We start from the raw sequence: 25,194 nt of genomic DNA, 5'->3' as shown, positions 1-25,194 counted from the left end.
AGATAAATAGCCAACAGAAGATTTCCCATGATGTATAGTTTGAAGTCATGTGATCGAACGAACCAATCAAATTCGACTTGTGCTCGGCTGTCTCCTGAGATTGAGGCGCCTGTTCATATTGACAAAAGCTTAAATTAAAAAAAAAAAAAAAAATGTTATTGCAAATTAAGCATACAAAAATGTAATTTCCAGCATGTGTCTGTATGAAATGAAATAAATATAAAATAGGATATTTTATAAAAAGTAAATGCAAAATAAAGATTTCTATGATCTTTTACAATATCTACATTATTAATTCCATAAATCAGTTATACTTAAGGTAAACATGGTTTAATATATATCCTTAAAATTCAATGCCCAACGGCTAGTTTGTAAACCTTTAATAATAGAAATGCACGTAGGAAAATTGTCTAAATGAAGTAAACAATTATATTTTATATAACTTGAATCTATAAATACTCTAATAAATGACGAATGTTTATCTAGATTCTCTGCTCTGTGAAGGTTAAGCATATTTAACAAAATATTCTAATTTAAGGTCGTTTTAATAGTATGAGTAAATTATATGACTATCAAAACTTGAAGCTTAAAATATTTTGATAAAGAAGTAATTGAAAACACAAAATATTTGTATGTAACTTGAAATTTTAAGAAGCATAGATCGGCGAACCGGCTGGTAGCCATAGGCGGCTAGTAAAGTTATAAAAATAAATAAATGTTATAAAAGAATGCAAATTAAAATCAAATCCTTATCAAAGCTAAGGAAAAATAAGCATTTCAGACACAAAATAATTTTCCAGAAAAAAAAAAGAGAATAATGTATATCTAGTTAACCATAATTTCAAGATTTCGTATTCATAGAAATTTGTATAATAAACAATGAAATACATCGTTAAGAGGGAAAATTAAAGATGCAAATCACTTACACAAGCAGTAAATCATCTAAATGTTAGCCGGGAAAGTACTTTCGATACATTGTATCCGCGGCTAATACAGGATTAGTACCCATGATATGTTTCCATTCCTTTGAGCCAAAGACTTCTTTATCATATTTCAGTATATAATCCTGCACAGCATTTTTTAAATCGTCGTCGTGGTGTAAATCTGCGAGAACTAAAATGTCACAGGCTTTGTTTAGACATAAACTGTCTCTCAAAAAAGAAGAACACCTATTTCTTAGAGACAGGATCTCATATTTATCCGCAGCCACGTACAATTTTATTGCATTTTCCAACTGCAAATCTTCCAGTGAGTCAGTGTACATGTACAACAGCATTCGGTATACGATATCGTCCTCTAAATCGGCGATGTCTACATGTCCACTGTTTCTCTCCTTCATATCGTTGCTGAACATGATTCTGAACACTGGAGATCTGGAGCTTAAAACATTTTTATGAGCAGGGAAAATTTTTGTTGAAGTACGAACCTCTATGTCACTGAAATCGCCACCATTATAAATGGATTTCAAATCATTCCCCAGGTCTGATGTATGCTGAGATTCCTTTTTTTGAATGCTATGCACACTTGCTTTTGCAACAACTTCGTTCTCTGATTTAGGGCTAATCATTCCACAGATACTGTATTCATGTGAAACTTCCAAATTTGAATAGATGAACTCATATTCAAGAGTGAGGACATCGTTCGGTAAATAGTGCTTTTTGTTCTCTGTCAACTTTTTTAATAAAAAGCAGGGTACATAACATTCCTCCTCTCTTTAAATCGCCATCGAAATATTCATGGGTTCCGCAATTTTCCTTTTTCCCGTCCGTATCTATAATACACGTCTTAAACGAAAAATATTTTATATCTTCATTGAACATATTAACTTTTATGCCTAACTTTTTTTCACAATCTAGTCCTTCGTTTAGAACAATATCAAAATCAATTAAACTATCATTGAATTTATATTTTATTCTGGATTTAAGAGTGCTGAATTTTTCCATTCTCCACACTGAAGATCTCCGATTCACTTTGAAAACCGTTCGGGCATATAAGTGCTGTATATTGACAGGTGTTTCTTTTCTACCCCACAATGTACATTGGACAGTCAGAGTGTCTTCAGGAAGAAATGCTTCTCTTTCAGAAACAAAAACTTTTTCCCTTTCCAAACTTTCACCGAAATGCCAACTTTGTCCTCCTTTTAAACCTCTGGACGATGACGAATTTATTTCTTTCAAAATAGAGCCATCTTTACCCACAAATGTGAGCCGGCAATTTACTTCTATGATAAATGGTACATCGCAATCTACGGCTCTGTCAAGATAAAACAGGATTTTATGTTTATAATTGTTGTTTCCCATAGGACACAACCGCAAATACCATTTCGTGCTATCAACTGCGTCGACAATAAATGTAGGACTTCGTATTTCTTCATTGATCTTCAACAAGCAGTGACTTACATTCTCCATTTTCCACTGAAAAGTGCATCCATTTGTTTTATCATCAATTTCGATTGCCATTATGATTACATTCCCTACAACCTATTGATACTATTATATACAAAAGCAGGAGCGATTACAAATTAATATTTGAACGCAGAATTAACATTACACTGCCGTTTATAATCAATCGGAAACTGCCGCCGTCTGTTTACTTATTATGCTGTATTCAAGTTCGGAAGTTTTGGAGAAGGAGGAGTATAACTGTCTGGCATTTGAGCTTGTGATAGGTTGTTTATGAACACGTGCTTAATGACGTTCACAGAAATGAAATTCTAAATCGAAGTCTTTTAGTATATTTATTTCGTGCAGTGTTGATAAATCGATTGTCCTAGACGCTGCATTTTCGAGCGTTTGATTCCTTTGGGAAAGCTTTTGTTCTACTACTACTCTGTGTTCGCATTATAATTACTGGCCTCTCCGTACCGCCATCTAGTGACAAATTTTGTCATTTCAAGCAGTGCAGTTTTTTAAATAAACTGATGGAACTATATTATGAGGTCTTTTTGCTCCCCTTTTTTAAGACTGTTGAAAAAAAATTAGTGCAACGATATACAGCAATTTTTTTTTAAAGCTAAGTGTGACTGTGCAAATACATTTAATACTATTTATCATGTTACCAAAAATATTTTAAATATTAGTAATGACCTCAATTCTGAATCTAACTTTGATAAAGACAATTCAAATAACTAACCAAATCTAAAAATGATGTAGTAATGACACTGTTGAAGTAACCACTTAACTGTTCTTGACTAGTATACTCGTCATGGGAAAAGCTGAATATTTTGCGTTATGAGGAGTTTATTCGTCAGGAGTAATAAGCAGTGACAACTTGCAGTTTGAATTACCATTTTAGTAAAAATTCATTCAGTAAATATTCGTAAATTTCAAGATAGATTAAAATATTTTGAAGCCAAGTCACATTGTTCTAAAAATAATACACTGAAAGAATCAACTTGTGAAGTTCCATTATGCGTTGTACCGCGCTTTGCTAAACACTATTCACTAACAGCGAATTAAAATAAATTATTATTTTTTATGTTTCTTTTCGTTCTTACACAAAAAAAAATGTACGTTATAAAACTATTTATCTTGATATTTTTCCAAGACCCTAATTTAAATCTAACTCTGGAACCACTGTTGCATTAACGATCATTTCTAAAAACGTTTATCTAAAAAAAAAAAAAATCATTTATAAAAGGAATTCCAAACACTCACTGTTGGCGTTTGGAACAATCATATGAAATTTATAAATGGAAATGTACAATTCTGATATGTGAAAATAAAAATCTGCACAATTGTTACTATACTATATTGTATACTATATTGTTAAATTCATTCGATTGCATCGAAATGCATTTAATTTTAAATGATGAAAGATCCATTCATTAACAATGTTTAATTTTAAATGCATTCGATTGCATCAAAATGCATTTAATTTTAAATGCTGAAAGATCGATTCAATAACAATGTTTAACTTTAAATGCATCAAACATTAAGGAAATAAGCAGAATCGTTTGAAATAATCGGTCGAAAAATCTTAAGCCTAACCTCATTAGCGTGGGAAAAAATTGAAGCCCTACTCATTTGGGGATGGGGAAATGAAGATTTTTTTGGCGGAAAAGTTAATATCTAGTAAAAATTCAAAAAAAAGTGACCCCAGGTGCACATTTTTGTCCTCCAAGGTATACATGTACCAAATACCAATGCTGTAGGTCAAACGGTCTGCCCTGTAGTGGGCTAACACACACACACACATACACATTGAGCTTTATTATAAGTATAGATATAGATAACTTTATTTAACTTTAAAATAATAAATTTAATAAAGTTTTATTCATCAATAAATTTTATATATACTGCCCCTCGCATCACCAAAAGCAAACCAGCGAGAGTGTCTCCTCAAAAAATTCTCGCATTCTCTCTGATAAAGATACTATCGCAGAGAATGGCATTGACGTACAATAATCAAGAAATATTTAACTTCGAAGTGAATTTAGCACTTTTACTGAATATATCGTGTCATCCTTGGCGAGTTATTTGGCGATTAATTCCTCACATGCCTTTAGTATTCAAAGTTTTTTTAGTGTTTTAGACACGTTTCTCTCAACCAACTGAAACAAAAATTTGACACGAAACTACGCTTGTAATCACAAAATCATACACCTAATTTGATACGTTTAAGTCGTTGTGTTTTTTAACTATACCGTTTATATATTTTTAAAAGAACTAAAGTTTTCATCTAGATGACTGGCTCATTTATTTAATCTTTTTAAGGGGCCGCGGTGGCCTGGTGGTAAGGTCTCGGCTCGGGTTTCAGGTTCGAGACCCGATTCCACCGAAGAACCGTCGTGTAAGGGGGTCTGTTGCACGTTAAATCCGTCCTGACCAAACGTCCTCCCGCTGGTGTGGTGTGGAGAGGGAGGTGCCAGCTCAGGTGTCGTCCTCGTCATCTGACCGCGGTTCAAAATGACGAGGTCCGTCCCAAGATAGCCCTAGTGTTGTTTCAAACGGGACGTTAATATAACTAAACTAAAACTAAAACAATCTTTTTAATTCTAAGTTACTACCAAGAAAATTTGATACATTGTCTAAAAATATACAGCATTTTTGCCACTTCTACTAAACCAGCGAGAGTGGCTTTATCGTATACCCTTTACTTTTTATACCAAAACTTTATCGTATACTCTTTAATAAAACTGATATCCCAGAGAATACCTTGCATACAGTATTTACGAAATATTAACTTTTGCTGCCAATTTAGCATTTTACCGAATCTATCGTGTCATCCTTGGCTAATTTTTGATGATTAATCCCTGGTATGCCGTTAATAGTAACCGAGAATCGAATTTAGATACTTTTTTCTCAATCGATGTGACACAAAACCAACAAAGATTTGGCACAAAACAGTCGCAAAATCCCATGCCAAATTTTAATTCATAAATACAAAATCACCAATGTTCTTTATATTTTTATGTGATATTTAATAACTGCCGCGAGGGTGAAAGACGACTTATAAATTCAACCAGTGGGAGTTGTTTCTCCAAAACTTTCTCGCATATTCGCTTTTAAAAATGTTATCCCACTGAACGCCTTGTATGGCATTCGGATTAACCTTTGTCGTGAATTTAGATTTTTTTTTTTTTATTGAATCGATCATGTGATCCTTGGCGAGTGTTTTGGCGATTAATCCCAGGCACGTAGACAAAAGTGTTTAAAATTCGAATTTGGTTTTCAGACGCGTTCTTCCCAAGCGATTGAAATAATAATTTGATAAAACAATACCTTTAAAGTTTCAAAATTATATATCAAATTTGATATATATAAGTCACTGCGTTTTTGAACTATCGCTTTTACATATTTCTGAAAGTACGGAGCTACAGACAATCAACTCGTTGTTGGATTTGGCTCAAAATTTGACAGATGTCTACACTATAGATGGTAAGTCTCTGTACTGCATCTTACCTATCTACCTCTCTTTCTCTTTTAATTATCGTCTTAATTTACATACACTGAGGAAGCCTGACAGACAGACTTCCTCAGAACAGATTTTACTCAAAACTTGATAGAAATCTACAAATTGGATGTAAAGACTATATACCAAATTCCATCCATCCAGCTCAAAGCGTTTCTGAGTTACCTTTGTCACAAACAGATAGACAGACATTTTCGACAAATATGTTTTTCGAACTCAGCGAGGTCTGAAACGAGGACATTTGTCAAAATATCGAGTTCGAATTTTTGACGATTACGATACTTTTTTTTATTCTACGTATACGAAAAAGTAAAAATCCTTAAAATAAATATCCAAAAAGTTAAGGAATTCTTAATTTATGATTTCATTTATAAATATGAAATATTTGAAGTATCCAGATTTAATTTTGAAGACCGTTATTTTTTATTTTTCTTTACATTAGAATTTTTTTTTTCTTCCTTATGAGCGAATGTTTTCAGACGATTTCAGAATTTAATGATAGGAAAAAATGGACAATTGCCAAACGTCAATATATTTTATATAAAAAAAAGAACTAATCAGTTTTTATTTTATTGCATACGTAGTATAAAGAAACTATTAATCGCAAAAGAAAATAAAAAATCGAGCTCGAAATTTTGACGAATTTCTATGTTTCCGACTTCCATGAGCTAGAAAATACATTTTTGGAGAATGTCCGTTTGTCTGTCAGTTGCCAGATTTATCTCCCATCTTACAAAACAATAAACAAACGAAATGTTATCAGTTTTGAATTTGATTAAATAGGATTTTTTTTCCTTCTAGTTGATTTAAATAAATATTTAACATGTAACCAGGAAATTATTCTTTTGAAATTTCACTTTTATCCTTTAGAATCTGTCCACCCTTATTATGACTAGGGATTGCAATATCGGACAAAAAGTTCAATACCGTTATTCGGTATTTTTTTAAATTTTAATACCGGGATACCGGTTTTGATACCGGTATTAGAAATGTTAGAAAAAGAAAGAAAACACAGGTGTTTGTTTTATTTGCCAGTTTTATTAGAGAGTGTAAATATCACAGAAAAATAATTTGTAACTTATAAATTATTACAGTATATAAAGAATCACAAAAAAGTAAAGGAACATCTTATTTATTTAAATCACAAAAATGTGTACATATCACTATTTAGTCTGTGGTACTATGACAAATTTTTGAAATGTGATCTTAAAAAACATAATGCATCCATTGTACTCTCATTAAGCTTCAAAAGTAATTTTGTGCAAAAATGACCATCTGTCGAAAACGCTCTTTCGGCATCTAAGCTAGTTGGTGGTACTGTTAGCAATGCGCGATATACTTTTTCCAAGTACTTACCTCTCAATCCCTCATCTTCAAATAAATCGATTTCTCGTCGGATGGTTTTGGATATAGCTGATTTCTGTATTGTATTTTGGTTTGTTGATTTTTTTTTTTATTTATGGCTGATTCTAATTTTTGTTCAAGAGACAATTCCTTTTCACTATTGACATTAATGTCATCATAATTTACGATAACTGTATCGAATTCTTCTGAATGTGGATAGGTTTGTGGGTAAAGAATGTTAAGAAAATTTACTATAAACTTGATCAGATTTGATTTGGATAGTCTCTTCTTTTTCATTTTTAAAATCATTATAACTAAGTAAACACCGTAAGACATTTTCTATTTCGGTATATATTTCTTCTGTGCGATTTTTCAATGTAATAAAAAATTCTTCAAATAGTGATATGTGCTGTACTTTCAGTGACTGCAACATGAAATTGCATTATCTGTTAATAAATTAATTGAGTTATCATTAATTATTGTTGCATTATCTGCTAATAAATTAGAATCTCTCCGACATAATGCCTCAACAGCCAGCTTTATTTGAAGTAGAGTTGACACAGTTCTGGATATTAAGTCGAATCACTATTTTCAAACTATCTTAAGTTACTATCACTACTTAGTTATCACTATCTTAAGTTCGTTCACTATCTGAAAAATTAATTTGCAGATTTTAGCGCGGAGGGTTTTATAATCCGTTGTGAAACATTATCTTATCACTTCTCTTGATTGTACGATGCAGTTTTGTATTCACAGTCTAATTAATTTCGCCCGTTAGGGAGACATAAAAACAATAACGCATACTATTTTGCTATGTTGGCGATCCCTGAACATATAGTGGAGACAATTTAAAAAATTTCTAGTAAATACTGAAAAAACGGTATTTAAACTTGTGAATACCGGTATTACAAAATCGTACAAATGGCTGAAAATACCGGTATTCGGTATCCCGATATTGCAAACCCTATTTATGACACGCTGTTTATCTCTAGTGCTATCAAATAATACAAAGCAAATTTACAATCATCCATGCTGATAAGAAACTGAACACAATCAGCTATTATACTGAAACAACAAAACATTGTTCTATCAGGAAATGGGCGTAGAACTCGGGTGGATCAACCACAGATTATTGGCGTTATCAACTCATTTAATGTAAAAGAATCAGAAAAGTCTCACATTTAATTTTCTTATCTTCTGATAAATTCAAACAACCATAACTTCCAATTTTATCACTCTACTTATCACAACATATTAACAGTTCAAAGAATATAATCAATGATATTCTGAATTTCATACTAAATAATTTATACATATGCATAATTTTTTTTGTGCAGAAATCCGGTTTAAACTGGTTTGGAATGATCACGTGACTATTGTATTGCGCAATCGTTAATTTTTAGAAAAGCGATGGCTTTTTTTCTTCTCAAGATCTTCCAGGGGGAGGGGGGTGCATCTCAAAACTAAGGTTGAGAAACTTCCGAATGGCTGTTGGTTCCCGCCACCTTGGTGGGTATACATAAAGGTATCCAGCAGGCTTGGCGAGGTTATCTGGCTTCTCCCATCGATGACGGGACAAACTTCCCAAGGAAAGGGATGTACCGTGGCCAGTGAAGGCCCTTAGAACTCAACCAGTATTGTTGCGACAGCGGTCAGGTCATTCAGATTTTTCTGCGTGTCTTCTGGCGGTTTGGAGTAGCCAGTCTGTTGTTGTTCTCACTTTTCCAGTTCCAAAAGTTTTTTTGCCAGCTAAAAAAAAAAAAAAAAAAAAAATGAAAATTTCTTTTTGATGTTTTTTTTTTGGGGGGGGCGATAATTTCTGACCACCCATGTCCATTATTTTCTTCAAAATCCTCAAACCAAAACAACATCATATTCTCACAAGATAATATATCAAATTCAAACTGTTTGATTTTTTAATAGAATGTATAATAAATTTGCGAATGTAAAAAGAATTAGAATTTTCGAATCTCTGCGAGTTTTCTTTCTTTCAAATTTCATCAAACTATATAAAATTGGAAGTCTGTGCAGTTAAATGTTTTGAAAACCACAAAGTTTCATCTCTGATCCATTCAGGTGTGCAATGTTCAATATAAACAGTTTTCTTCTTCTGTTCATGTGTTAAGGTGAGTTTGCACTCGGCCAGTTATAAGACGGCTAGTAAGACAACGCATGCGTAGAAAGGGGCTGATTTATATTTGCCACAATTTCATGAGATAGATTCAGTCATTCCATATTTGGCTATAAATTGCCATTTTGGCGTCTCTGAATTTTTCTTTTTCACTATGTATTTTAAAATAATGGATATTTACACACATAAAAAAACATGGTGAAATAAAAAATAGATCAATGTGCCTAAATTTGTATATATAGAAAGAAATGGCAAATAAAATGAAAAAGAAAGCAAGGGAGGAGATGACGGTTAGGGAGATGCGTTTGGACGAATAGGCGTGCAACCGTTAAGCAAATGAGCGCCCAGATGAACCAAGGGGTACATCTGGGCCATCGTCTAGAAGATACCAACAGTATCTTCTAGACGATGGGCCAGTGAACGTTGCTGTGTATGGGCCTCTGCAATTGACGCCTGGTTAAAGCACCTATGCTAACTGCTGTTCATAGAGACGAAGGCTGGAATTTGCCCACCAATATTGCAACTGGACATCCTGTTAATGGCAACAAGTGGCTTTTTCCGATTAATCACGTTTCATGCTCTTACAGATGTACGTTGGTGTATACGGCAAGAAATGTCTGAAAGTAAATACCCTACAATAATTTCCGAAAGGGTTCAAACTGGAGGAGGGAACATTATGGTTTGGAGAATGTTTTCTGGCTGCATTCATCTTTGTAGAAGCTGCAATGGAGAAACAGAAGTACGCGTCTGTCCTTGAGAATCATGTCCACCCTTACATTTTTTTTCGTCAGGATGATGACATCTACCAGCAGGACAACGCGAAGTGTCATACAGATCGCAGTGTACATAAGTGATTCGAAGAGCACCAAGATGAGTTTACCGTACTCCCCTTTCCAATAAACTACCTAGACGTAAACCCGATCGAGAATCTATAGAATCACCTCGATCAGGTTGTTCGCGCCATGAATCCTCAACTGCGTAATCTAATGCAGCAGGCCAAGGCACTGGAGTCGGCATGGCTCCACATCTCAGTGAACACCTTCAGAACTTAATTGACTCTCTTCCAGTATGTCTCGCAGCTGTCTGCACGGCGAAAGGTGGTTATTCTGGTTTTTGATTGCAGATCACATTAATGTGACTGGACATTATATTAAGAAGATAGATTCTAAGAGATGAATTTGACCATTGTTTGATACTACATGGCTCTGAGAATCACCTTGCTGTTTGGGTACCCCAAAAATTAAGAGATAATTTAAAATGGACCGTATTTTCACTCGCAATTAATTATTCCAATGAAAACGATTCACTTTTGAAATATATGATAACACGCGATGAGGAATACGTCGTCCACAATAACTCTGAATGAAAATACTAATGAATTTATTGGAGTGAGTCATCATCAATTATTTTCAATATAGTTATTTAAAGAATTCCCTGCGATGTTATGCTCTGTTGGGTAACATTCCTGATGGAATTGATTGAGCATTACCAACTATGGGGAGTTGGCGGCTATCAAGTAATTGATTCCGCTAAGTATAGTAGCCATATGGACAATATGAAGGAATTCATTGATAAGAAATGTTCAGAATTTACGATGTGAAAAGGAGTGAGCTTGCATCAGGGCTGCATCTTTAATCATGCGGTTGATAGTTTTGGATCTTGGATGATATATTTTACGCCAAATGCCATATCATTCTGATAAGATATCTACCAAAATATTCTAATTCACACTTTTGTAAAATTCACTATAAAGAAAAAATTAATTCTATGCAAGATTATAAAATGTGCATTGAACTAGTGGGATCTCATTCATAACAGTTCTAGCGCTACAGCACTTCCTGAAACTATTTTTAAAAATTGTTTCCTAAGTTTTATCTAAAGGTTTAACATTTCCACTTTAAGAGTTCGTTGCTCTACATTTACCTTATCACTCTGAGAGTTCGATGCTCAAGCTCAACAAAAAGTCAATGAGAAAACAAAATCTGAGGAGAAGACAGAAAAGAAATAAAAAAGCAATAGAAACACATATCGGTGCTAGTCAATCAACATCCCATAAATGCCCAATACGCACACAATTGATTCATTGACTTGAATAAATTGTGAATTGAATCAATAGACTAGACAATCAAAATCCAACCTTTTCTCTCTTTGAATTAGAGAAACAGAAAGAGGCAATTCAAATATACCCGCCTTGAAGTGGGGGAAACTAATTCGTTTTTCCCATTCCTATCGGTATTTTGCTTTTATTTTCCCAGTTTTTATTTCCCTATACCTTCTGTCATGGACATTTTTTTAATTCCGATTTCACTTATTAATGCCTTGGAAGAAACATGTTTGGTTTCCTCAATATTGCCGCATAAACCAGAATAACTAGAATCATCATGGCTGAGTCGACAGAACATCTCATTTAACATAGGTTGATCCGTGTTTCGAATGTGGAATTCTTTTATTTAAATTGTTATCTTTTAATTATACAAGTCGATTCAAAACTTATCGTTCTAATTTCGTGTGGAGATAGGGAAGATCTCAGGAAATAGATTTTAATAGGAAAGTATGTCCGCACACTTCATCTGCATGGACAAGTGAAGTGGACACAAGGAAAGAGTAAAGTTAAATGATAACGAATGCGACCTTTAACCCAACAAGGTAAAGTGCATTCGTTATCAGTAGGTGCTCAAAATTGCGACCATTTATAAGAACGTGGGATTCACAGTGCCGTTGCATCGACCACCGAGCATTTTCAAAAACGCCTGGCATATCACGGGCTGAGAGACGAGAGGCCTCTGAAAAGAGATTCACCGAACAAGAAACTCATTCCTTAATTCACGAGTTGCTTCCCATGAATTAAGTAAAAAGTACTCTCGGTGCTCTTTTCAGGAGTCTCAAGAAATGGAATCAATATACGTATTCTCAGAAATTCTGTAAAGCAATAAAACATTTGAAATTTTTTAAGTAAAATTAAAACATTTTCAGTAATTGTGAAAACCGGCGGGAGTGGTAAACCCAAAACTTTCTTCTATACTCTCTAATAAATTCGTCATGCATACATTCACCATACATAATATTAGCCTACAATAGTTAGGAAATATTAAATTTTGGCATAAATTTATTATTCTTACTGTATTTGGCTCAAAATTTGACAGGTGTGTATACTGTAATGATTCAGCTTCTTCCCTGCTTGACCATGGTGACGTTTCTTTTTCCCACGCTCCATAATTAGCATCCAGACAGCAGTATCAGCAATGGCGACGCCCTACCGCAGTGTAAGTGCTTCCAGAGTGCCAGGTGGACAACCCCTTTAAATAAGGACATCTGGACAATTAGTGTGAGTCCAGATAAAACACCACACATGCAGAAAACGGGTATTTGAAACAGATGTAAACCTGCATTCTTTACATTGTGGAGGGTGGCTCTTCAACGGATTCCCACGGTCGACGGTAGACCAGTGAAGTTGCTGCTGAACGGTTATTGGATAACCGGGAGCTAAATGGTCCGATGTGAATGAGGGTGGGGACAGAAGAAAAGTGCGAGGAGGTTGGAAGAGAGGAGAATCGTGGAGAAGGAGGAAAAGAGCGGTGATAGTGGAGTGTCCGAAAAGAATTCTAACCGAGAAAATTCGGTGGATCCCTGGAGCTACGCCTGTGTTTGCTAGAACGCTAAGAGTCGGTTAGCTGTTTTCTTGGGAGGTTTCTCCGAAAGTATTCGAGGAACTATCCTTGTTGTGTCGAATAGAATACTAATAACTCATTTAACCTAGAACCTAGATGATGAACTGTAATTTTGTGTAAATAAAGAATTTGATTATAACGCTACCCTTTATTGGATCGGACTGGATCGAGACTTTACAATACTATTGATGTACTCCCAGGGGGCACCTCAAAATGAGGATGAACAAATTCCGACATGGTGGTTGGTTCTCCCCACCATGGAGGGTACACAAAAAGGTGGGGCTCTGGCTTCTCCCTCCGATGACGGGACGTACTTCCCTAGGGCAGGGTTGTGCCTTGGCCCGGTGATGGCCCTTAAGACTCAATCACAGTTCCCGTCAGTATTGCTGCTGCGGCGGTCAGGTCATTCAGTTTTTTTATCCGTGTGCTTTCGAGGCGGGTCGGTGAGTCAGTGATATGCTATATATACTATAGATGTTAAATTTTATCTGTCCAGCTCACTTTGTTTCGTTATTATTATGTTGACTTACATTGGAATAGAATGATAGATGGACTTGCTGATACAGACCTGAGATCAAAATCTGAAGGAAATTTGCAAATTTTGTGTTATGATCATATACCAAATTTCGCCAAAATCACGAGTTTTAATTTTTTGACGATTATTATGTTTTCTCTATACTACTGTTCATACCACCTGCTACTTCCTGTTTCAATGTATGATGTCGGCCCCTATTCCTGTAAAAAAATACTTCACTTTACCAGTACTTCTCATACAGAATAGACGTACTTTTACTTTCCTTATAATTGTTGATCGTTTATTATGAGTGTTAATAGTAATAAATTTATTTTTTATAATTAATATGGATTAAGTCCATTCTACTCTAATTGTTCACTATCGACGAATTTATTACTTGCTGGCATACCGCCAGAATTAGGCCTACCGCCATAACATAAAATTGGTCCGTTGAGCCGGAGAGATAGCGTTATAAAATGTCGCTCACGGCTTTATATCGTCAAAGAGGTGCATTTAAAACTAAAATCAATAAGAATGAAACCTTCATCAAGGAATTTCAGCCTTCCGAGGACTAGAAAAAGGATACTATACAATCTAGCACTAAGCTAACATCAGTCCAAGATATTCTGCCAGGACTCGATCAAATAAAGTGCTCTGCCAGATGATGTGGATTTAAAAGATGCTTTAGAGATTACTATTGAATTGGAAGAAGATGCTCAAGAAATGAAGATAAGCCTTCTTGTATTTCTTTCGAAATATGAAAACGAAAGCGAAACTGTTTGCTCTATTCCAAAAGCAAATATTAAAATACCTGACTTACCTTTGCCTACATTTTGTGGAAAATTTCAGGAATTTGAGCTATTCAATTCTCAGTTTATGAATGTTATTGGAAATAACCCATCATTGGATGAGACTCAAAAACTCATATATCTAAAATGTTCTTTAAAAAACGAAGCAGCGTTAATTCAAAGTGATACTTTTTATTTTCTGTTGAATGCCTTAGAAAATAGATATCAAAATAAACGAGCATTAGTTGATACACAGATATCCGAAATACTTTCGATTAATAAATTTCATAATGAAAATTCTACTCAAATCAGGTCATTAATCGACGCTGTTAGAAATCATATGCGATCTTTAAAAAAATCTAAAATTTGAATCTAATCCTGTATCTGATGCTATAATATTACATGTGTTAAATAATAAAATTGATAAGGAATCTCAAAGATTATTCAAATTAAGTCTGATAACGACTAAAGTTCCCAGTTTAGAAAAACTCCTTTCATTTTTGTAATTAAGATGCATGCAGCCAGAATCTGTTATTAAACCAGATTTCTCGCAAAAAATAACCCAACAAAATGTAAAATAACTTCCGTTTTAAGGGGGAATAATAATTCGTTTGGATAATACATCTCTATTATCCAACAACAAGTAAAATAAAAAATGCGTCATGAATAAATGTAATTTTTTTTATCCCTTATATAAATGTGATAAATTTTAAAAACTTTCAATTTCTGAAAGGAAGAAAATTGTTAAATTAAACTACGCTGTCTGTCAACCAATCATTTTAATAATTGCCCCAGTTCTTTTTTCTGTATAAATTGCATAAACAAAAATATTAATGCAATGCATAATATCTTACTATGCGAAGACAAATGTATTACTAATCAAAAAATAAATTCTGCAGCGAGCGAAGCGTCTGAGTCATCAGTGACCTTGGCTTCCAAAAACGATACTATTGGCAAAGGGTTGCTTACTGCTATGATTTTTATTGCTATGATTTTTATTCATGGTCCAAAGGGCAAAATAAATCTTCGTTGCGTTTTTAATTCGGCTTCGGAAAATAATTATTTAACTTTGAAATCAGCAGATATGTTAGGATTAAATAAAATAAAAATCAACTCCACCGTACAAGGTCTAAATAATTCTCTTTCGAGAATTAATTATTTTGCAAAGGCAGCTGTTTCGAACTTGGATGATACATTTCACTTGAATGATGTTGACTTTTCCCTCACTCCAAAGATAATAAAAATACATCCTTCAAAAAAGATAACTATTTCGGAACTTACGATTCCTACAGGTTGTATTCTTGCGGATTAAGATTTTAATCAGCCTTTAGAGATTTCTTGCTTCTTAGGAAGTGAACTCTTTTTTTTGATATTTTTGGTCCAAACCAAATAAAATTGCCTAACTCTTAACTTCAGATTAGTAGAATCTAAATTTGGATTTATTGTCGCAGGATCGTATAATGATGAATCTTGCTATCCAAATCATTGTTTCCTTTCAAAGGGTTTAAGCAAATTAGATGACACCATATGTTCTTTTGGGAAACAGAAAATATTTCCGAAGAGCAAACTAAATTTAACGATGAACTTTCATACTGTGAAGAGGCCGCGGTGACCTGGTGGTAAGGTCTCGGCTTTGAGCCGTAGGGTTTCATGTTCGAGACCCGATTTCACCGAAGATCCGTATTGTAATGGGGTCTGTTGCACGTTAAATCCGTCATGTCAAACGTCATCCCGCTGGTGTGGTGTGGTGTGATGTGGAGGATGCCAGCTCAGGTGTCGTCCTCGTCATCTGAACGCGGTTCAAAATTACAGGGTCCGTCCCAGAATAGCCCTAGTGTTGATTTACAACGGGACGTTAATATAACTAAACTTCATACTGTGAAGATCATTTTGAAAGAACGCACATTAGGAAACCCTTGTGGTAGATATTCTGTTTCGCTACCATTCAAACCAAATATCGAAGAAAATGTAAATTTAGGGGATTCTAGAACCATTGCGTCTAAACGCCTTGATCAACTCCGGAGACGTCTAGACCGTGATAACAAATTAAAAGTTTTTTTACACAGAATTTATTGAAGAATATCTTTCTTTAAATCATATGGAAGAAATTGTGGAATTAGGTGAAATAAAATCTGATGATGGATTCTTTCTTCCACACCATGGTGTACTTAGATCTGGCAATCGCGCTTGTCCCTTAAGAGTAGTTTTCAATGGCTCACAAGAAACTAATCTAAATAACACCCTTAATGATGTTCTGTGTAAAGAAGGTACAATCCAAGAAGTCTTTTTTTCTATAATGCTTCGTGCGCGTAAGCATCGTTATTTCTTTAGCTGTGACATATGCCACATGTTTAGACAAATTGAAATAAATCCCCAAACAGAGACATTTTCAAAAACTCCTTTGGAAAAAGGGTCCAAAGGAACTGGCTCAAATTTATGCACTTATGGAACAACACCCGCATGTTACCTGTCTACGCGAGTTCTAAAGCAACTTGCAATGGATGTGAAAGATAACTTTCCCATTGCAGCTAATGTTGTTCTGCAAGATGTTTACTTGGATGATATCTTAACTGGATGCACCAGTCTCCATGAACTTGAACTTTTAAAAACTGAACTTAATCTTCTCTTTAATAGTGCAGATATGAGCTTGACTTAAATTTCGATCAACTATCTCATAGGTTCCCAAAGTGGTCCAGGTGGACCCCCAGGGGTCCATAGGAGACCACACGGGGGTCCACGTAGACGTGAAAAGAAAACAGGGGTTCACAAGTTGTAAGTGGGGGTCCACGAAAAGTTTTCTGGTTTTCATAATAAAGAACAAAGATTTTGGCTTGGATTTACCTATCAACATAGGCAGGTAGCATCATTCACTAAGTAGGTACTCAACAATATTCGAGACTCAGTTCAAACACAGAATTGAATAGAACAATAGATAAGTAACAACACTGTACAAAGACGTATTGATGAAATGAGCTCTGATATAGAAAGCTTCTTGTGTAATTATCTGCAAACCACTCATTTTTCTATTCAATTGGACGAGTCTACTTTGCCTGGTAATAAAGCATTATTATTGGCATATGTTCGATTTGTTATGGACGAAGAAATCCATGAATAGCTGCTATTCGCAAAAACTTCGAAGTGGGACACTAAAGGCCAATCGATATTTAATGTCCTGAGTGATTTTTTTACAGAAAAATCTATTATATTTACAAACATTATTTCGGTGGCAGCAGATGGAGCTCCTGCCATGTTTGAGCGATATCGTGGGTTTATAAGCCATCTTAAAAGAATAATACCAGGACTAATTGCAATTCACTGTGTCATCCACCGACAACACCTTATAGCGAAAGATTTGAGTGATAGATTGCACCAATCGCTTCAATTTGTGATTAACGCAGTTAATAAAATAAGTAGAAATGCTTTGAATACCCGTTTATTTGCACTATTGTGCGATGAAAATGAAGAAGATTTCCAACGACTGCTCTTACATACTGAAAGTTACATGCTTATCGAGATTTTACTCACTTTTCGAATCAGTGATAGAGTGTCTGGAAACTAAAGCACCAGATTTAAAAGAAAATCGGATCAAATATAAAGCGGGCATTGCGTTCTTAACAGATTTGTTTTACAAATTCGATGACGTTAACTTGCAGTTACAAGGGGACAGCCTTAATTTAATATAAACAAAGGATGTAATTTCGGCTTTTCTGTGTAAATTGAAATTAATGAAGCAAAATATTAGTCGACGCGAATTCTCCCAGTTTCCGCACTTGTCACAGATAGAATGTTTTGATGAGGATATTCAGACATACGCTCAACATTTAAATACCCTGCATGATGAGTTCATGTAGCAGCAGGGGGTCTACCGAAAATAGTAAAACTTTGAAAGTGGTCCACGAGAAAAAAAAGTTTGGGAAACTCTGAACTATCTGAAGAAACTGTAAAAACTTTGGGTGTTTTATGGAAGAGTTCCTGAGATATCTATTGTTTCTAAGTTTTTCTTCCCACCATTTCGATCTTCACGAAGAGAGATGTCCTTTCTCAGATCGCACGCCTATTTGACCCTCTTGGTCTTTTAGGACCTGTCATAAGCAAAGCCAAATTCTTCAAAAATTATGGCTAGTTAAATTAGATTGGCATGAGAAACTACCTATAGCAGTTTCCAACGAATGGACTTCATTTGTCCTATCCTTACCGGATTTAGAAAAACTCAAGAATCCCAAGATTTGTCCTATTAGAGCATCCTGAAAGAATTTCACATCTTGGATTCGTCGATGCCTCGGAAAAGGGATTTGCAGCTGTTGTATGTTTCTGTTCTTGCAAAGAATGGTATCAATAACTGTCGCCTTCTTTGTAGTAAATCAAGGATATCACCGCTCAAGACTATCCATTCCCCGGTTGGAGCTTTTGGCCTGCCTCCTGTTGTCCAAACTAGTAAATAAAGTTGTGGCTGCACTTAAGACTGACCTACCGGAAATAACTTTGTTTTCTGATTCCACATTTGTCTTAAATTGGATAAGGACTTTTCCTCACTTCCTCAAGACATTTGTCGCTAATAGAGTGGAAAAAATACAAGAATTAACTAAAAAATTTTCGTGACAACATATATCGTCTTAAAATATTCCAACTGGCCTCCTTTCCAGAGATTTGAACGCCCCAGCCTTGGTCAAGAGTGAAATGTGGTGGAAGGGCCCCGAACCTTCAAAGCTTATACATGCTGAACATTCTCACAACAGTACTGATGACATTACAAAGGAGTTTAAACCTTCTGTAACTAAAACTCTCTTGCTATCAGCTGAAATTGATTTATTTCATAAGATTGTCACTGTAACTAATAACTTTTGTAAATTAATTCGAATTCTTTGTTATATTTTCAGATTCATCAAAAATGCCAAGTCAACAAGTGACATACGCATCACTGGGGCTTTAACTCACAAGGAGCTTACTGGAGCAGATATATGGTTATTAAATACTGTTCAAAAAATAGAATTTCCTAGTGAATTTAAAAATTTATTCAAAGGTGAACCTGTACCTTGTAATAGCAAACTTACTTCCTTAAATTGTTTTATTGTTGAAAATAACATTATTCGTGTTAGAGGTAGATTACAAAACTCCTCTTTGTCTTTCAATGAAAAATGCCCTATAGTGTTACCAAGTAAAAATGCTATAACTTTAATGATTATAAGATAATATCATAATAAATATTTTCATGATGAGTCTAACAATTTGCTATACCATGTTTGTTGTAAATATTGGCCACTTAATGGTAGAAATCTAACACGCCAAATTGTTCACAATTGTATAATTTGTTTTAAAAATAAACCTGTGATGTCAAATTAATTAATGGGTAATTTACTCAAAGAAAGGGTAACTCCCACTTTACCTTTTAACAACTGTGGAGTAGATTTCTGTGGTCCGTTCTTGGTAAAATACAAAAATCGGCGTAAAGGAGTACTGAATAAAATTAATGTCTGCATATTTGAATGCATGGTTACGAAAGCGATCCATTTGGAATTTTATGCCTGATCTTACTTCCCAAGCATTCATTACCTAAATAATTTACAAGAAAGGAGCAATTGGAAATTTAACAAAAATAATATGGAAATAGGAACTTTTTGTTTTAGTTAAAAATGAATTCCTTCCAGGTACCAAATGGATCACGCGTAGAATTACAGACGTTTTTCCTAGGAAAGATAATAAAATTAGAGTTGTGTATATTAAAACTTCCTGATAGAAAAATAATTAAAAGAAATATCAGAGATGTTTGTATTTTACCTACTGTATAAAAAATGTGCTAATTAATTATTATTCTTGTATTACATATATATTAGTGTACTTGCATTTGTTCATTTTTTTTGCTGATATTCCATTTGATTAAACATGTATTATTGTATTTATGTTCTGAAATTTCTATTCGTTTATCTGTTGAAATTTGTATTTCAACGGGGCCCGGGATGTTCGTACCACCTGCTACTTCCTGTTTCAATGTATGGTGTCGACCCCTATGTCCTGTTAAAAAAATACTTCACTTTACCAGTCCTACTCATACAGAGTAGACGTACTTTCACTTTTTTTATAATTGTTGATCGTTTATTATGAGCGTTAATAGTAATAAATTTATTTTTGTAATTAATATGGATTAAGTCCATTCTTTAATTGTTCACTATCGACGAATTTATTACTTGGTGGCATACCGCCAGAATTAGGCCTACCGCCATAACATCTACGTATACGAGAAAATAAAGATTGTTATTATAAAATTCTTCTATATAGAGATGAGATGAAACAGTTCTGAGGTCACAATTGTTTATTTATCATTTTTAAATGTATATCTTACCAAATAGATTCGAATGTAATTTCAGCATGAAAAATCGCGGTAATTGATTTTGATAAATGGACGAATCGCTGTTTGCTCGTTTTAATTAGTTATTATTCTTGTGAAAGAGATGCACTTTTGAAGCCGGTCAAACTTCCTGAATTACTTTTATTATAGATTTTTTTTTATCACTTGAAAGGCAGTCTCATATCTTTTTAAAATTGCCATTTTAACTCAAAGTAATTGCTGGCTCATTCTCCATTTTCGAATTATAGGAGATAAAGAACTGATATGCTATACAATTGTTATCCTTAAAATGACTCGCAATACACCGGCATTATGGCGGAAGGGTAGCACGTCTTCCCGGTAATCTAGGCGTTCCGGGTTCGAGTCCTGGTTCGGGCATGTTTGTTCTTCACCCTGCGTTTTATTTTTGAGGGGTGTGAAAGAGGCCACCTGCTAAGCTGCGTTCTTACGATATTTTGTCGGTAAACTGGGCAGATATTAAAGCATCCTAGAAAACTGCAAGTGAGGGTCAAGGGTGGAAAGTGTGCCAAGTCTGAAGATTCATGGCTCGTTAGAATACGGCTTAAAAGGGGGTTGTTCCTACGACCTGTCCGCCTGCAGACGAAGCACACTTTCTCCTGCTTTCCTTCTCTTGTGGTTTTCTGGGGTGCGTTGATGCCTATCCAGTTTACCGACATTTTGTGAATAAACTGTACAAGCACCAAAGTACCCCAGAAGAAAGCGTTCCTCGTCTCTAGGCGGACAGGTCGTAGGAATGCCGCTTGAGTATCATCTTCTTATGAGCTAAAGTCAGACTTCTGGCCTCCGGTGCTCAAGGGGTCTTCATCCTCAGAAGCTACTGCATCCCTCTCTCCCCGATCTCTTGGACTTGGTTTTAACTGGTGTTCAATCCAAGGGAGATAAGCAACGACAACATGAATGTCAATATGGACATCAGATGTCAACGAGGCTCTGAAATTATTTTTGAATGCTCTTTTCCCATATTAGACCATTTTGAAGAATCTTTTATATTCGAGTCTGATTAACTGTAAGTCTCGGCACATCCAAAAATGCAGTGTTTTAACTCTTTGCTGTCGAATGTATTTTCTCAGTCACCATTCAAGACAGAGCATCATTTTGACATTTATTTATTTTAAATTTTAATTTATAAAAATACCTAAAAAATGTTAAAATGATGTAGATTCATTTTTCTGGGAAACTCAACTTAAAGCAGTTGTATGCATTTATTTTTTAGTATAATAAACAGGTCCATATATTAAGTGAATAATTATACATCGATGTGTCTTCCTAACTAAAAAAGGGTTAAAATTCGGAACAAGTCATGAAATACTTTAATTTGTGCGAATTTATACAATTCATTTTAAATCATACAAGATTTTCGGTAAATTTTAATTTCTACAGGTTTTTTTTTTCATTGAAAGTTAAAAAAAAAAGTAGGACAATCCTTATTTTTTATTAATTTGCTTAAAACTTTTGAGGGATTCTAGTTGCATTTCCGGTAATTTTCTTATTTCGGCTTTCATGCTTTAGGTTATTAAAAGCAAACAATGGCAAATTTTTAATTTTTTCATTTTTGCTCTCATATTTATATTTCTTCTTCTTTCGCATAGAAGTGGTTTAAAATATAAAAATACGAAACAAAGCGGCACCTATTTTTCTTTCTGCCTTTTCAAGATGAATTGAAAAAAAAATCAAAACTATACAAGTTTTTCACTTTTGGAACAATAGATTGAAAGATGCTAGCAATGCAATTCTGTTGCATTATGCTATCATCTAAATATACGATATAGCAATGTTGTAATCATTATTGCGAAAAAAAATTTCAATTTATAAAGTGCCTCAAATTTAACAAAAAAACCCCAGTAATTTATATAACAAAACATAAAATCATTGATGAATTGCTAGCAGTCAATGAAGAGTATATGGTCATATATCGGGTATGATGATTCTTTTTCTATCTGGCGCTGGACCCAGATACTAATGATGTTTACATTGAAATGGCTTTCAGTTTCAAAATAACCAGCAAGTATATAAAATATATATTTAAGAAGATCAATTCAAATGTTAAAGACAGATAATAGATACTTGAATACAGAATTTATTAATCATCCCATATTATTCTTATTCACATTTGACAACCCTTTTCTTCGAAAGACATTGAATTAAGTTATTCTTTTTTTTTTTTAAATCGAAGATCTCAACGGCGTAGTTTTGTACAATAAAAAAACTTCTGTCTTAAAAATTAAAAAGTCTGAAATTAAAATTTATTAATATAATTCGGTACAAGCTAATCTTTTCATAAATTAAAAGAATATAAAAAGAAAAAACTCGAATTAACTCATAATGTAAATTTTGAATATTAACATTTCATTTAGTCTGCTTGATATTAATATTTTTAATTAATATTATACGTTTTTTTCATAACAATATTTACTAATAAGAAGAAAAAATGTAAATAGAATTTTTTTTAGAAATCTGGTTCTTAAAACGCATCTAATAAAAGAAATAAATTTATTTAAAAATTTTTAATTATAGTTAATTTATATATTTTTGATTTAGTAGCATTAACAAACAAAATACCAACATAATAAGTTGCATTTTCGAGTAGCTATTTTTATTTTATTTATTAAATAAAATATAATTGCCTTGTTTATTTAAAAAATTTAAAACAAACATTCAAAATAAATACATAATTGCAAAAATAAAATTGTTTAAACTATTATCAAAAATCACATGAATAAGCAAAAGGATTACGTCATTCGAATTATACAATTTTATTTTTCAAAAAATATTGCTTTTAATATACGGCTTAATAGAAAGTTAACAGGTGCATGTAGTTAAACAAATCTGATAGAGTCATATTTTGAAATATAAAATTAAAAAGAAAAAGGGGCATATTTATATATAATAGAGGCATAAACGCTAGCGACTTGCGCATCTCATATGGGTGCGACTTTATTGTTCACAAATCTTTCTGCACATAACATATGCCTCTATTATATGGCATAATAGAAAATAACCAGATGCATGTACTTAAATATGATTGTCTCATATTTAGTAATATAAAGGTACATAAAATTAATCATATATTTATTTGTAATAGAGGCATAAACGATAGCGACTTATGCATCTCATGTGGGTATATCTTTAATGTTCACAACTCTTTCTGCACATAACATTTACCTCTATTATATGGCATAATAGAAAGTTACCAGATACATGTAACTTTATATAAAAGTTAAATCTGATTGCCTCATATTTAGTAACATAAAATTTCGCTAATTTTAGTCACAAATTAGTCACATATTTATTTGTAATAGAGACATAAATGCTAACGACTTACTCATCTCATGTGGGTGCATCTTTACTGTTCACAAATCTTTCTACACATAATATCAGCAGCAATATCAGTATGAGTTCTCATGAATTGCCTCCATTCTTCAGAACCAAAAAATTCTTTTCTCTGTACCATTATATAACCCTGCGCAGCTGTTTTTAGGTCATCATCGTTGTGTAGATCAGCAAAAACTAAAACATTACACGCATTTGATCGGCACAAACTATCTTTCAGGAAAGAAGAACATTCATTTCTTAGGGAGAGAATTTGATACTTATCTGCAATCCTGTACAAATTGGGTGCATTTTCAAACCGCAGATCTTCCAATGAATCAGTGTACATGTACAGCAGCATTCGGTGTATGGTGTCATCCTCGAAATCGTCGATATCGACATATCCGCTGTTATTCTCTTTCATGTCACTGCTAAACATGCTCCTGAACACTGGAGACCTGGCGCTTAAAATGCCCTTGTGAACTGGAAACGTACCAGTCGAAGTATGGAGCACCGCGTTGCTGCAGATGGCATCTTCATACATGGATTTCAAGTCCTTCACCAGATTTGATGTGTTTTGAGATTCCTCTTTTATGATAGTTTGTTCTTTTCTGCTGGCAACAACTTCATTCGAAAATTTAGGAAAAATCATGCCACATCCGCAATATTCAAAGAGAACTTTTCCACTTGAATAAACACATTCACAACTGAGCGAGAAGACATCATTTGGTAAATATTGATTTCTTCTTTCCATGACTTCTTTTGCTGAAAATAACTCGCATAGTATTCCATTCTTTAAATCTTCTTCGAAATATTGGTATGTTTTGCAATTTTCCATTTCCCCCTTTGAATCCACAATAGAAGTCTTAAGCGAAAAATATTTTATATCGCCGTTGAATGATTTAAATTTTATAAACAACTTTCGTTCAACATCTTGTATTTGGGGTAGAACTAGGTCAAATTCAATCGAATCATCTTTGAATTTGTTTTTCTGCTCAGATTTAAGAGTACTGAATTTGTCAATTCTCCATATAAAAGATCTCCGATTCAATTGGAAAGTGGTTCGGGCATATAAATGCTGCATTCTAACAGGTTTCTGTTCGTTTTGCCATAAAGTACACTGAACAGTCAGAGTGTCTCCAACAAGCAAATCTTCTCTTTGA

The 25,194-nt window shown here is 33.9% G+C and overlaps 2 protein-coding genes across 2 annotated transcripts; both read right to left on the bottom strand.

Moving 5' to 3' along the window:
* Nucleotides 1–949: 949 nt before the first annotated feature.
* LOC129971894 (speckle-type POZ protein-like) lies at nt 950–1,567 on the bottom strand. Its single transcript, XM_056085871.1, has one exon. The coding sequence runs from the start codon at nt 1,565–1,567 to the stop codon at nt 950–952; it is 618 nt and encodes a 205-aa protein (XP_055941846.1).
* Nucleotides 1,568–8,890: 7,323 nt separating this feature from the next.
* LOC129971072 (speckle-type POZ protein B-like) lies at nt 8,891–24,729 on the bottom strand. Its single transcript, XM_056084544.1, has 2 exons — nt 24,045–24,729; nt 8,891–9,006 (listed from the first exon to the last, which is right to left on the bottom strand). The coding sequence occupies exon 1, from the start codon at nt 24,681–24,683 to the stop codon at nt 24,066–24,068; it is 618 nt and encodes a 205-aa protein (XP_055940519.1). The 5' UTR covers nt 24,684–24,729; the 3' UTR covers nt 8,891–9,006; nt 24,045–24,065.
* Nucleotides 24,730–25,194: the final 465 nt, after the last annotated feature.

Source organism: Argiope bruennichi, chromosome 6 (assembly GCF_947563725.1).
Source record: "Argiope bruennichi chromosome 6, qqArgBrue1.1, whole genome shotgun sequence".
NCBI classification, from domain to species: domain Eukaryota; kingdom Metazoa; phylum Arthropoda; class Arachnida; order Araneae; family Araneidae; genus Argiope; species Argiope bruennichi.
Note: the sequence above shows the minus strand (reverse complement) of the source record. Positions and strands in the feature narration are given on the sequence as shown.